The sequence below is a fragment of the Lissotriton helveticus genome, chromosome 9 (assembly GCF_964261635.1).
Source record: "Lissotriton helveticus chromosome 9, aLisHel1.1, whole genome shotgun sequence".
NCBI classification, from domain to species: Eukaryota; Metazoa; Chordata; class Amphibia; order Caudata; family Salamandridae; genus Lissotriton; species Lissotriton helveticus.
Window position 1 is genome coordinate 176,409,217 of NC_136070.1, and position 13,121 is coordinate 176,422,337.

At 46.7% G+C, this 13,121-nt stretch overlaps 1 protein-coding gene across 1 annotated transcript in view; it reads left to right on the top strand.

The window, feature by feature from the left end:
* KLHDC2 (kelch domain containing 2) overlaps positions 1–13,121 on the top strand; it is a 151,353-nt gene that overhangs the window by 66,735 nt on the left and 71,497 nt on the right. Inside the window, exons 5-6 of the mRNA XM_078659710.1 lie at positions 7,681–7,759; positions 7,840–7,923. Coding sequence (XP_078515836.1) covers positions 7,681–7,759; positions 7,840–7,923 — 163 coding nt within the window. The remainder of the gene's footprint in view (positions 1–7,680; positions 7,760–7,839; positions 7,924–13,121) is intronic.

A 13,121-nucleotide genomic window follows, 5' to 3' on the forward strand; every position in this document is an offset into this window, starting at 1 on the left:
TGCTTTGCCTCCATTAGGGGGCCCTACAAACCGGTTTTATCACCTACAATTGCAATATGGGGCAGCTGGTTAATGGGAGAGGCAGGAATTGATAATGTTGTGGGACTCATTCCGTAAGAGGGACTGTGTCCTTTAAGGCTTTTACCCTGTAGCAGCCAATTGGAGGACATTTTGAATGTGGCCAACTGGACCTCCGATTCAGCGTTCAAGAAATGTTATTTTGAAACTGATGCCAGACGCCACATCCTTTGTGGTCAGAAAGCTTTGAACTTGCATATTACTCCAGTACTGAAACTTTCAGAGATTCACATGCTTAAATCATTCCCCATCATCGAGATGGGAGTCCCCGCTACATCAAAAAAGCAATGCTTAAATCAATACAAACCAGAAAAAAGGCTTATGCCCATTTCAGTTTTGTAACCCATAACCCTCGTTTTGTAAAAGAGACCAAAAATAATTCTTGAAGCAATCAGGACCCTTCATCCTCTAGAACACTCCTGAGAGAACCTTAGACCTTCACAGAAGTTTCTAGCCCACGTTGTGCTAGGGAGTCTCCTCTGCGCTCTGCTTTGTTTTTCTGTTATTATTAGTGAATTTGAATAGTATTCTTAGCTTCATCTCAACTTTTACATCTGCAGGATCGATCTTTAATGCTGGTTTGTCATCACTCAGGCATAATTATGTCAGGAAAGGATAAAACGGGCCTGTTTAGAGCCTGTGCTACCTGCTCCAAGAAAAGACTTTATACTGATGACCCTCATGAGGACTGTATTCATTTCCTTTATCCAGACCATCAGGCAAAGGACTGCAAGGTATGTTAAAACCTTAAGGTATCGGGAGGGACGCCTTGTGATATGGCTTCAGAAACTCAAAGCCAGAAAAGAAGTGATTTCTAGTGAGGACAGTGATGAAGCATCCTCTTCCTCATCCAGGAGATCCCATAAGATTAGATCACCTAACGGCCATTCATCTGGGGAGCATCCAGAAAAAGCCCTTAAAAAGACCACTCATGGGCGCTGTCCCTCAAAATCTCTTCAAAAACATGGAAAGCAGAGGAAGGGACTTGCTTGGGGGGATAAAACATCGAGGTGAGTTCTGAGCCGCCTAAGACCCCCTCAGGTCAGGCACTCCTTCAAAAAGCCCTCTTCAGTGCCCCCTGAAGCAAAGACGTCCGTCGACGAAGAAAGCACCTCTGGTGTTGTCGACGAAGATTGAAGTTCACCTGTTGCAGAAGAAAGCCTCACCGTCCACAACGGAGTTGTGAACTCCGTCGACGAATGTTTTGCAACTGTCGATGAAGGTTTCGACACCAGTGTCATCGGCGACGGCCTCGACGACAATGAGGATGTCGAATACAACGACACAGACGACGGCAACATCGACGACAATGACAGTAGCGTTGTCGTTGATGGCAGTTAGACCATTGCTGATGATTTCTAATTTACCCCCGACAGCTGCAGCTTCGACGACTGTGTCGTCGGCGATCAGGGAAAAACGCCGGACAGAACAGAGAAGACTAGAACAAGGTGAATTACACCTGAAATTAGATCACCTAGCAAGGGTATCCCTTATTTGCCATCGCACCTGTTGGAAGAGCAGGATTCTGAGGCGGAAGATGAAGGGCCTTATGGCTATGCGAGTAGCCCATCCCAGCTGCACGTTAAGTGTCAATAGGATGATTTTGACGAAGAATATGGTGTCAAGCAAGGCTATCCTCCTCAGGAACAATACCATCATAATTATCAGGAGGAAGTAGTTTTCCTGTGGTCCTCCTTATTAACGGACCTTCAGTTCATGTTTGTAGACTACAGGAAGAGATTTCCACCAACTCCTGTATCTCACGAAATGCCATCAGTAGTTCCCGTCTACTCCAAAGAGAGGTCAAGCTGTTCTGGCGGAACCCTTACAGAGATCACCTCCATCAATCCCTCAACAAGATCAGGGTTCTGCAGATGATGACCAGGAGGAACGAGACCGTAGAGATCCAAATAGAGAATGGGAGGACTACCTCATTCCCATGCCTTCTTCTCCTTCTCCGGTACCTCCTGACTCACCACCACAGGATATTGGTGGTTTCCAAAACTTGGTAGAGAGAGCTCCAAAAAGATTTGATCTGCCTCTGCCGGCTACCCTATCGGAATGTTTCTTATATGATTTTAAGGAGCCACACAGAAAGTCAGTGAGGGCTATCCCGATTATAAGTCATGTATGGGAGGAAGGACTCAAGGTCATGAGAACAACAGCGACAGTGACACCAGTACTAGCCAGGTTGGAGAAGAAATACAAGGTCCCAGAGGACGCTCCAGCCTGTTTGGTGGGCCTTCCCGAATTGGTTATTTCCCAGGCAGCTCAATGAAAATCCCCAAACCTCCTGATGGAGAAGGCAGGCGCCTAGATAACGCCGGTAAGCATTTTTTGTCAATGTGATCTCTGTTGGGCAGAGCGGCTAATGCCCTTGCGATATTGGGCAAATATGACAGACAGATGTGGTGTGACCTGGCTCCATATGTGGATCAGCTTCCGGAAGAGAGTAAGCCAGAAGTGAAGAAGATTCTGCAAGAGAGGGAGAGCGCTTCTGCAGAAGTGATAGATTGTGCGATGGATATCGCATCTACAGCTTTCATATCACTTGGGGGTCAGCGGTTTTGCGCCTTCAAGGATGGCTCCGAGCTAGGTCATTTAGACCGGAGGTAAAAATAAGATCCTGGACTTTCTTTTCGATGGAGAGGCTTTATTTGGAAAGCACATCGACGATGCGCTGCAAGATATCAAGAAGGAGACCGATAAAGCGAAGGCTCTAGGGACACTCCAGTATCGGAAAGTGCCCTTTAGAGGTGCTAGAGGAAAGGGCCTTCCATCCTACAGGGGAGGATTTCAACCATATAGATACCCCTCATACACTACATTTTTCCAGCCTTACCGCCAACAGTATGTTCAACGACAACAGCAGTTGGGCGTATTCTAAATCTGTCCCCAGAGGTAGAACAGGACGTCAAGGAAAGGACACCTCACAACGTTAATAACTAGCTTCAGGCTCCGGCTATTTTTATTCCCATTTTTCCAGAAGTTCTCTTGTGGGGGGCAAATTTCTTTTCACCTTCACAAGTGGCAGAAGATAACCATGGACCGATGGGTTCTCAATCTATTACAATTTGGCCAAACATTGGAGTTTCTCCAGCTCTCTCCTTGTACTTCACCAGGACGCCAAGAGGTAAACCATCAACATCTCATGCGTTTGGAGATTCTTACAATGCTCCGAAAAGAAGCAATAGAACCGGTGCCAATCTCCCAGAGAGGGAACAGATTTTATTCCCATTTCTTTCTGGTTCGCAAGAACTTACGTCAATGGCGTCCGATCCTGGATTTGAGTACTTTAAACACTTATCTCAGAAAGAAGTCCTTCTGCATGGTTTCCCTTCAGGACATTCTGTTGCTCCTAAACCCGGGGGATCATATGACCACCTTAGACTTACGAGATGCATATTTTCACATCCCCATCCATCCCTCCCACAGGCAGTACCTTCGATTTATCGTAGCCGGAAGCCATTACCAGTTCAAGGTACTGCCATTTGGCCCCAAGTCGGCCCAAGAATTTTCACAAAATGTCTGGCTCCAGTAGCAGCTTTTCTGAGGAAGCAACGACATCAGGTGTTTCCGTACCTGGACGAGTGGTTGATCATAGCACCTTCACATGCAACTGCTCAGTCGTCCACAGTGACATGTACAAGACTGGTTGCCGAATTAGGCCTTACTCTGAACGAGGAAGAAGCGTCTCTCCGTCCATCCAAGAGCATTACTTTCTTAGGTGCAATTCTGGACACCACAATAAACAAACCGTTTTCGTCTCTCGAGAGATAAAAGAAACTAATCTCACTATCCCAAGCATTCGCAAAAAAATGCTCTTTCAGTGTGACGCTACAAGTCATTCCTGGGGATAATGTCAGCATGCATCCCTCTCGGCCATTTTCTGCCGGTTAACGATGCGTCTATTGCAGGAGGAGCTGGATCGGCAATGGTGTCAAGCAGTAGGTTCCTTCGAGGATGTCATTACTGTCATGCCAGGCATGATCCAGGCCACGTCTTGGTGGACTATACGTCAAAATATTTGTCGGTCTTTCTTTTCTCACCCTGCCAGCTCCACAGGTGATCACCACCAATGTTTCCCTAGAAGGTTGGGGGAGCCTTCCTTCAAGACCTCCAGGTCAGTGGGTGTTGGCAGAGTCAAGACCAGTAACTTCACATCAATTTAATGGACATCAGGACAGTGAGATTAGCATTGCCGGCATTTCTGCCGAGGATAAGGAACTCTTCTGTGCTGATCAGGACAGACAACACAACAGCAATGCATTATCTCAACAAGCAGGGCAGCACGTGATCCCTCCCCCTGTCTCAGGAGGCCCAGACCATCTGGAGATGGGCTGTTCAAAACGAAATCTCGCTGAACGCAGACACCTTCCGTGAGATCAAAAGGTCAAGGTAGACTCAAGCAGACTCAAGTCAACCTGCCACGAGTGGGAGATCCATCAGGGAACCCTAGACAGCATCTTTCTAAAATGGGGCAAGCCAACAGGACCTCTTTGCGACCGCTCAGAACAAGAAATGCTGTTTCTCTGCAAGTTGGTGTCACCAGCCGGGATCCTGGGGGAATGCATTTTGATGGCATGGTCAGGAATCTTTGCCTACGCCTTTCCGCTGATTCCCCTCCTACCGTGACTACTCATGTAGATCAAGAGAGAGCCGTGCAAGATGATCTAGATAGCCCCATGGTGGCACAGACAACATTGGTTCACATAACTTCTCCTCCTTTCGGAGACACAACCTATTCTCCTTAAACCTATTCCATCTCTCCTAACAATGTCGCAGGGACAAGTGCTACATCCAGATCCCAACTCACTACGTTTAGAGGCATGGCTCCTGAACACTGTGAATTTCAACATCTAGAACTCCCATCTGAATGCAGGAATATTCTCTCAAATGCCCGAGCACAGTCTACGAATAAGACGTACAAGATGAAATGGTGAAGATTCTGTTGATGGTGCCGGGATTCTAATGTTCACCCTCTAAGATCCGCATCGCATGAGATTCTTCCTTACATTCTTCGATTAGCAAAATCTGGATTAGCACATGCGTCAATAAAAGTCCATCTAGCTGCTAGACCCTGTTTTAGAAGGATGTCCTCAGGACCATCGTTAATGGTCGGAGCGAATCATAAAACAGTTCATGAAAGGATTATTTCGTACTTTTCCTCTGGTTAAGCCTCTGCCACCTCTCTGGCAGCTTAATATAGTATTATCACAACTCATGAATCGTCTCTTTGAACCCATCCATAGGGAAGGTGGCACTTCTTCTGGCGCTGATATCGGCCAGGAGAGTTTGGGAGATTCAGGCCCTGACCATACAGTAAGCGTTTCTGCAGTTTAGAGAGGATCAAATGGTCCTTCATACTAATCCAACATTTATACTCAAAGTACCATCAGACTTTCACTTGAAAGAATCTCTTATCCTCAAGAGGTTCTTCCCTCAACCAACTACTGCAGCTGAAAGGACTCTTCATTCGCTGATAATCCAGCGTTGCCTAAAATTGTATCTACAAAGAACAAAAGCTTTTCGCAAATCGTCACAGCTGTTTGTGTCCTTCAGTGCGCCCGGAAAGAGCTATCCTCTTTCCAAAAGGGGGATTGCTCGATAGATCTCGAGTGCAATCCAGTATTGCCATCAAGCAGCAGGGAAACCTCTGGGAGCACGGCTGCGTGCTTATTCAACGAGAGAAGTATCTACATCCACTGCGTTGTTTGCTGGAGTACCTATACAGGATGCAGGGCTGCTACCTAGAAGAGTACACACACCTTCACCAGGCATTACTGCTTGGAGGCAGCTGCTAACAATGATGTGGCAGTGTGACAGCCGGTGCTGAGGGACCTTTTCCAGTGACGGTGAGCTCTATCCTTCATCCCTCCTTTCTTTATACTGTAAGAATGTGCACATTTTATTTTAGATGCGTTTCTCATTGTGTTGAGGTTTATAATATGGTGGTTACCCAAAGAAGTGTTTATTTTCAATGGTGTTAAGAATTATAGATGTTAAGCATGGATTAGTTGGGGGCTATGGTTTTTATTTTTCAGGTAAAACTATTCTTCCCTACAGATTGACAGGTTAGAGCACACTGGTGCATGCATTCATGTAGCTGCAGAATAAAATGTGCTACGGACTGCTAGCTACTCTAATTCAAGCATGTGAATCTATGAAAGCTTTCATAGATTTACATGTGACCCGCCCTCCTCCCCTGAGAGGCTCACCTTTAGATTTTATACAGGGTTATCTTGGGCACAAGTGGAAGGTCTACGGTTCTCTCAGGAGGGTTCTAGAGGGTGAAGGGTCCTGATTGGTTCAAGAATTATTTTGGTCTCTTTTACAAAACAGAATTATGGGTTGCAAAACTGAAATGGTCCTAGAACTTTTTTCTGCTTTGTATTGATTTATGCATGTTTTTTTGATATACCGGGGACTCCCAACTCGACGACGGGGAATGATTCAAGCATGTGAATCGATGAAAGCTTCCAATACTGGAGAACTACAGTTACAGGTAAGTAACTGGTTTTCATCTAAACTTCCGGTCCTGACATAGCATGTAAAATGTCCTAGCTATCGTGAAAGAAAATGTCCTTTTTAGGACATGGCGATGAGGATAATCCAGCTCCGCACCTCTGAGGGATCCCACCCAGGATCATTGGTATAAGAGACTACATTGGGTATACGCATATGCTCTTTTGTTGGCTCAAGTTGATACAATGAACAAATATTGTGCAAGATAGAAGTGTTTGTCAAAGGTAAAGGATGCCTTCTTAGGTATAAATGTATATATTTCTTTGTTCTAAGGGCAGAACACAAACAGTATTATTAAAAGCACTTACAGAAGAAGATGAGTAGGTCAAAGGAGCACAAAAAAAGAGAACATGCTATTTTCTTTATCTATAATTGTATCTTTGATACAGTTGCAAGGACTAAGGAAGCCCTGGTTTGGTGAACTTAGTTGTTTCAAGGACTCTTGGGAGTTTTAATCCTTGTGTTGTAATTGACCTGATGAGCAAAATAAAAGCAGATAGCATGCGTAATCCTCGTATCTTTTCCCTCAACTTTCTTTCCCCATAGGTAGGAAGTTTTACATTTCTATTGCAAAAAGTTTTAAGATCAAGCATAATCAGTGCACATTATGCAAGCAGGCCAGTGAAAATCTGTTGAATCTATCATGCATCTGCCCATTGCTGTTAAAATAAATAAATAAACTGCTAAAATGTTTGGTGGAGAGATACAAAATAAAATAAAACTAATGTAGGCTGCTTGCTGTGTTAAGTATGTTAAGTGAAAAGGATTTCAGCATGTCCAGCAGTTTTAGTTTGGAAGTAACTGTCGGAAGCTCCTTTCTGCATTTAGCCACACCAATCATGGGTTCTGTGCAGTAGTCCAACTAAAAAGGAGACTTTTTTTTTATTTTTAATTTCTCGGTTTTTATTCTACTTATGTGTGATTTGCAATGGTGTAAATAATTTAATGATCTGGGTCTTCATTAAATCCGATTTTACCTTTTCTACTCTGTTATTAATTAATATTTATGCTGATATTGATACGGTTTTAATCAGAAATTTGATCATAATAATCTCTGAATTAATTTTGTTTGCCTAGGTTGATCTTTTTCGGTGGCTATGGGTACTTTCGAGGAGATTCCATCGGGAACTTTGAATTTGATGAAACTTCCTATGGAGTAAGAACATACTTGGGTTAATATAATTTCTAAATTCAATTTTATGCCTGTAAGAGTAATAATGTTTTTCATTTCTAAAGAATGCAGGACCTCCAAGAGGATGGAACAACCATGTGCACATGTTGGACCCCGACACCTTTACTTGGGAGCGGCCCATAACCACGGTACTTTTTTGTTTATATTTTAATCTTTGTATTGAATGTGTGACAGTCAGCCTACAGTACCATTAAACAAGCACCCACTACCCTATTTTCCTCCTCTCCTTTTCCTGTTCATTAACTTCCTCACTCTAATCCTTAACTCTATGCACCATTTCACCGGAGCCCAGTTTATATGTGCAACTCTCCAACATTCCTATAGTTGTTAGCTTCATTATATGGACTGAGTTCCACATGGGCTGTTAATTCTTATTGAGGCTCATTGTTACCCCTCCATTCTGAATCCCTAAATAGTCTGGCCTCTTCTGTCTGGAGTACTCTCAGAATTCTTCGATATTTTGGGCATGCAAACCCCTTAAATTTGGTGATTGAATTTGATTTGGTAGGTGGATATTAACATTTTCAAAGTCTCTTCTTCTGTTGGTTAGGGCTCTAAATAGCTTGTTCGAGGCATATGAGCTGTATGAGCAGTTTGTTTTGTTCGAAGAAGTCTTTGTACTCACGAGATATGTGACTCCTCCTTACGATAATAGTGCGCATGGGCATCTACTCCATCCCCAGGTTTTTTTTTTTCTGCCATCGGGTTAGGATGTGATTTGCTGCGCTCCGGGTTGGTATTGTCTTCGAACCCCCTTCAACGCGCAATCCTTCACCACACAACAGTATTGTTCTCGATCGCGTTCCCCTTTCGACGCGCATCCTCCAACTTCAAATATTCTTCGACCAAGAGCTTCGGCGCGGTTCGCTGGGCCTACATGCGCCAACCACGCCGGCCATCGATGGAACGGACTCCGTTTAAAAAATGCTCCAGGTGTGGTGCTAAATTCCCATACACGGACTTACACGAAGTGTGTAATCTCTGCCTCTCTCCCGAGCACGAGGAAAAGCACTGCGAGCCTGTACATCATTCCGGTCAAAGAAAACCATTTGTGATCGTCTGACTCGACGACACGAAATGTCCCTCGGCAGCAGCTCGATTCCAGACATCTTCGGAGGAGGTTTGAATGTCTATCCAGAACTCCAACCTGCAGAAGAGGATATCTCCGTGTTTGAAGCCGACGACTCCGAGGAAGACTAGCAGAACATTGGACAGCCTGCCCCCGAACCTAACCTTCTGGTAACACCTTCACCCTCGGGCTCAGGTCAACACCGTGAACATACTTCAGATACCCCGCCCTCGGTCCCGGCTATAAAACCGAAACAAAAGCCTTCCGACTCGGGGTCGAGTCGGCCCCATTCCGTCACAGAATATACACCTTCAGCACCGAAGCCTAAAACCAAGCCGGTGCTCCACACTTCATTGCCGGTACCGAAGACACCTTCGCCGCCGAAAACCCCAACACCGAAGCCACCAAAAGACAACGCTTTGGAGCCGAAACAGGACAAACCGAAAGCTTCGGAGCCGAAGAAAATCTTGGATCCGAAAACTCCCTCACTAGTAATGTTCCATTGTTTTATTGGGACACCCTTCACAGAATTGACCTCCAAGAAAATGCCAAAGAAGGAAAACTGTTGGCGAACAAAGCAAAACCAAAGGTGGTGATGGACGGAGCGTTGACAATATAAGCACTCACCCCCAGTCAACTGATCTGGGTTTAATCCATCACCGTTCTTTAGCCCACTCTGCCACCCCAGTTCAGACATGGCTATATGCAAATCAGTCTGACCCTGTGCCTCATGGGAACAGTCCAGCCCGAACTGCCAAGCCATGCCTTCCCTGGACCGGAAACAAGCTTCCGAGGACCGGTTTCTGGCATTACAGCCGTCTTCAGCCCGGCTTGCTTGAATCCAGTGGCAAAGTGAGCAAGGGACTCAGGTCTGAGCATACCCTGCCAACTTATGGCGAACAAAGCAAAACTAAAGGTGGTGATGAACGGAGCGTTGACAATACAAGCACTCACCCCCAGTCAACTGATCTGGGTTTACTCCATCACCGTTCTTTAGCCCACTCTGCCACCCCAGTTCAGAAATGGCTATATGCAAATCAGTCTGATCCTGTGCCTCATGGGAACAGTCCAGCCCGAACTGCCAAGCCATGCCTTCCCTGGACCGGAAACAAGCTTCCGAGGACCTGTTTCTGGCATTACAGCCGTCTTCAGCCCGGCTTGCTTGAATCCAGTGGCAAAGTGAGCAAGGGACTCCCGTCTGAGCATACCCTGCCAACTTATGGCGAACAAGGCAAAACCAAAGGTGGTGATGGACAGAGCGTTGACAATACAAGCACTCACCCCCAGTCAACTGATCTGGGTTTAATCCATCACCGTTCTTCAGCCCACTCTGCCACCCCAGTTCAGACATGGCTATATGCAAATCAATCTGACCCTGTGCCTCATGGGAACAGTCCAGCCCGAATTGCCAAGCCATGCCTTCCCTGGACCGGAAACAAGCTTCCGAGGACCGGTTTCTGGCATTACAGCCGTCTTCAGCCCGGCTTGCTTGAATCCAGTGGCAAAGTGAGCAAGGGACTCACGTCTGAGCATACCCTGCCAACTTATGGTGAACAAAGCAAAACCAAAGGTGGTGATGGACGGAGCGTTGACAATACAAGCACTCACCCCCAGTCAACTGATCTGGGTTGAATCCATCCATCAAGAAGGAAAACTGGACAGTGAGCTGTCAAAAGGCTTTTGACACACTGAAGGAAGCACTGTGCTAAGAACCTATTCTGATAGCTCCATATTATTCTAAACAGTTCATAATGCAGACAGATGCCTCTGAACATGGCATAGGAGCGGTCCTATCCCAAACTGATGATGATGGCCATGATCAACCTGTTGCTTTTATTAGTAGGAGGTTACTCCCCATTGCTGACCGCGCTTTGTGCTTAGATGGATTAAATCCACTTACATCGGACGTGTTACTTTGTCACGACGATCCACGCTGCAGCGGTTTTTACCGCGAGGTGCCCAACCAACGGGGGGGACTCATAACGTTCTCATTATCAAGACTACCCTTTGATGGCCGACCCGGTTCCACCTATTTAGATCTCGAGTTTCCTCTCTTCGAGAGCGTCTCTCCTCTCTTCCATTCCCACCCAAGACAAGCAACCGTTGGGTTTCCTGCCCCGTCCCCCGTCCTGATGAAGACCCTGCTGCAAGGGAATAATTAGTACCTGCGTTTTTTAAGGGGTCGAAACGTCGACAGCTCTGTGTTTCTTTTCAGCTCCACCCCATAAACTTGACATTTATCGAATTATGTGGAGTATGACATGTTGATGATTGATTTTTTGAACTAAAGGTCTATTTTGTCTGTGTTTGACTACAATTACGAAGTATAGTGAGGCCGTTTGGCCAAGTTTTATGTCACTATCCTTTACCCACACCATCCCTCACGATACCACCTCTCTCCTCCCCAGGGGCACGTGTAAATATTTTGTAAACTATTTATACATACACCTTTGTGCTACTCAAGATATACTTACATTGTGATTAAATAACAATGTATGTGAAATAATTGTTTCTTTATTGTCTTTTACTTTGTATATATTATGTTTTCATTTGCTGGGACCCCTTCTCTCAGTACTCCTCAGAGATCAGCATTAGAGTCCCATTGATAGGGAAGTTTTTGCTGTGGGTTGGTCACTGAAGAAGTTGAGACCATACTTGTTTGGTTCTCACTTCCTTGTCCAAACTGACCACAGGCCTCTCAGGTGACTAATGCAAATGAAAGGTGAAAACCCCAAACTGTTGAGGTGGTCCATCTCCCTACAGGGAATGGACTTTACAGTGGACCACAGACCTGGGACTGACCATGCCAATGCAGATGGCCTTTTCAGGTATTTTTCACTTAAATGATGAGGACTCTCTCGGGAAAGGTTAGTCTCATTCTCTTTCATTTGGGGGGGGATGAGAGGGTGTATAGGAAAGTGCCTCTTTTAGACATGGTCACACCCAATTTTTACCTGGTATTCAATGCAATTTTGACAGAAAGTGCACTGGGCTCCTGCTAACCAGGTCCTTAGTGCAAGATCTCTTTCCCTTAATTGTGCAATTGTACCCCAATTGGCAATATCTTTAGCACTGTGTATACACAAAAAGGGGGCCTGAGGAGATTTTAACTGACTGGCGAGAGTAATTCCCCTGGAATAAATAACTTAGTACACAAAGAGCCCTCAGGTTTTCTGGAAAGAATAAACACAAAAAAGAGGCGGACTCAAAGGGGGAAATCCCTTTTAAGGACGGTTTCCCTCACCCACCAATGGTGGCATGCTTCATCATTGGGAATCCTCCTCGCACCATGAAACCTAGTCATGGTGCGGGCTACAACCCCCTTCCTGCGAAGGTGGAGCTCAGGGATGTTTTTTGTATTAGAGGGGTTATTACCAAAACCCACTGTGAGCTTGTAGGGTGTTGAGGGGTGCAGTGCAGGTAAAAAGTGAATTAAAACTACCTGACCTTTCTTCTGGCTTCCTTGTGCTTGGATTAAAAACAAAAGGTGGGCGTGGCTCACATGGCGATGTGAGCAGACGCATCTCGTCGGAGCTCCCGCCGTTCCTAGCTATACTAAGCTATTAAAGCGGAGTCAGGGGGCTTCAAATTCCACCCCCGGAGCTGTTTGGTGGGGGCTGCTGGCATTGGCGCCGAGTCCGGTCGGGAGTGTTGGAGAGAGAGCAGAGGGCGAGAGCTTCTTCCCGGCGCCGGCCAGAGACCCGGAGGGGTGACCCGCCATCTTGGAGCCCAGGGCCGCCTCTAATATCGCCCAGGTTGTCCGGGAGGAGAGCGCGAGATTGCGATCGCTACTGGTGCACTCCTGGAGAGCCCCGGAGGTCACGCTCTGCGGGATTGCGGCGGCCGACCCTCTTTCTGCCCCGGTGAGCAGCGGGTGAGCGGAGGTGCTGGGTCCCCGACACAGTTCGGGCGAGGAGGAGCCGCCATTTTGTGGTGTCCGGCGACCTGAGGTTGTGGCCCGGGTGCTGGGCCCTGAGTGCTGTGGACATTCTTGCACTTTCAGCCCTGAGGAACGGAACGAGGGAGTCCTGCGGGCGGCTCCTCTGTGCAGGGTGAGCAGCGGTGGGGCATCGGGTGCTCCACTGAACATCGAGACCCGCCATTTTGTGCGCTGCGGGAGAGGCCTGCGTGCGCTGTGGATCTCTAAGGCCCTCGGAACGCTGAGGGGCAGATTCGTGGTGCTGCCCCTGTGTACGGGGGCGGAGGTTACCGGCGGCCAGCGAGGACTGAGGCTCTGGACAGCGCCAACCACGGCTG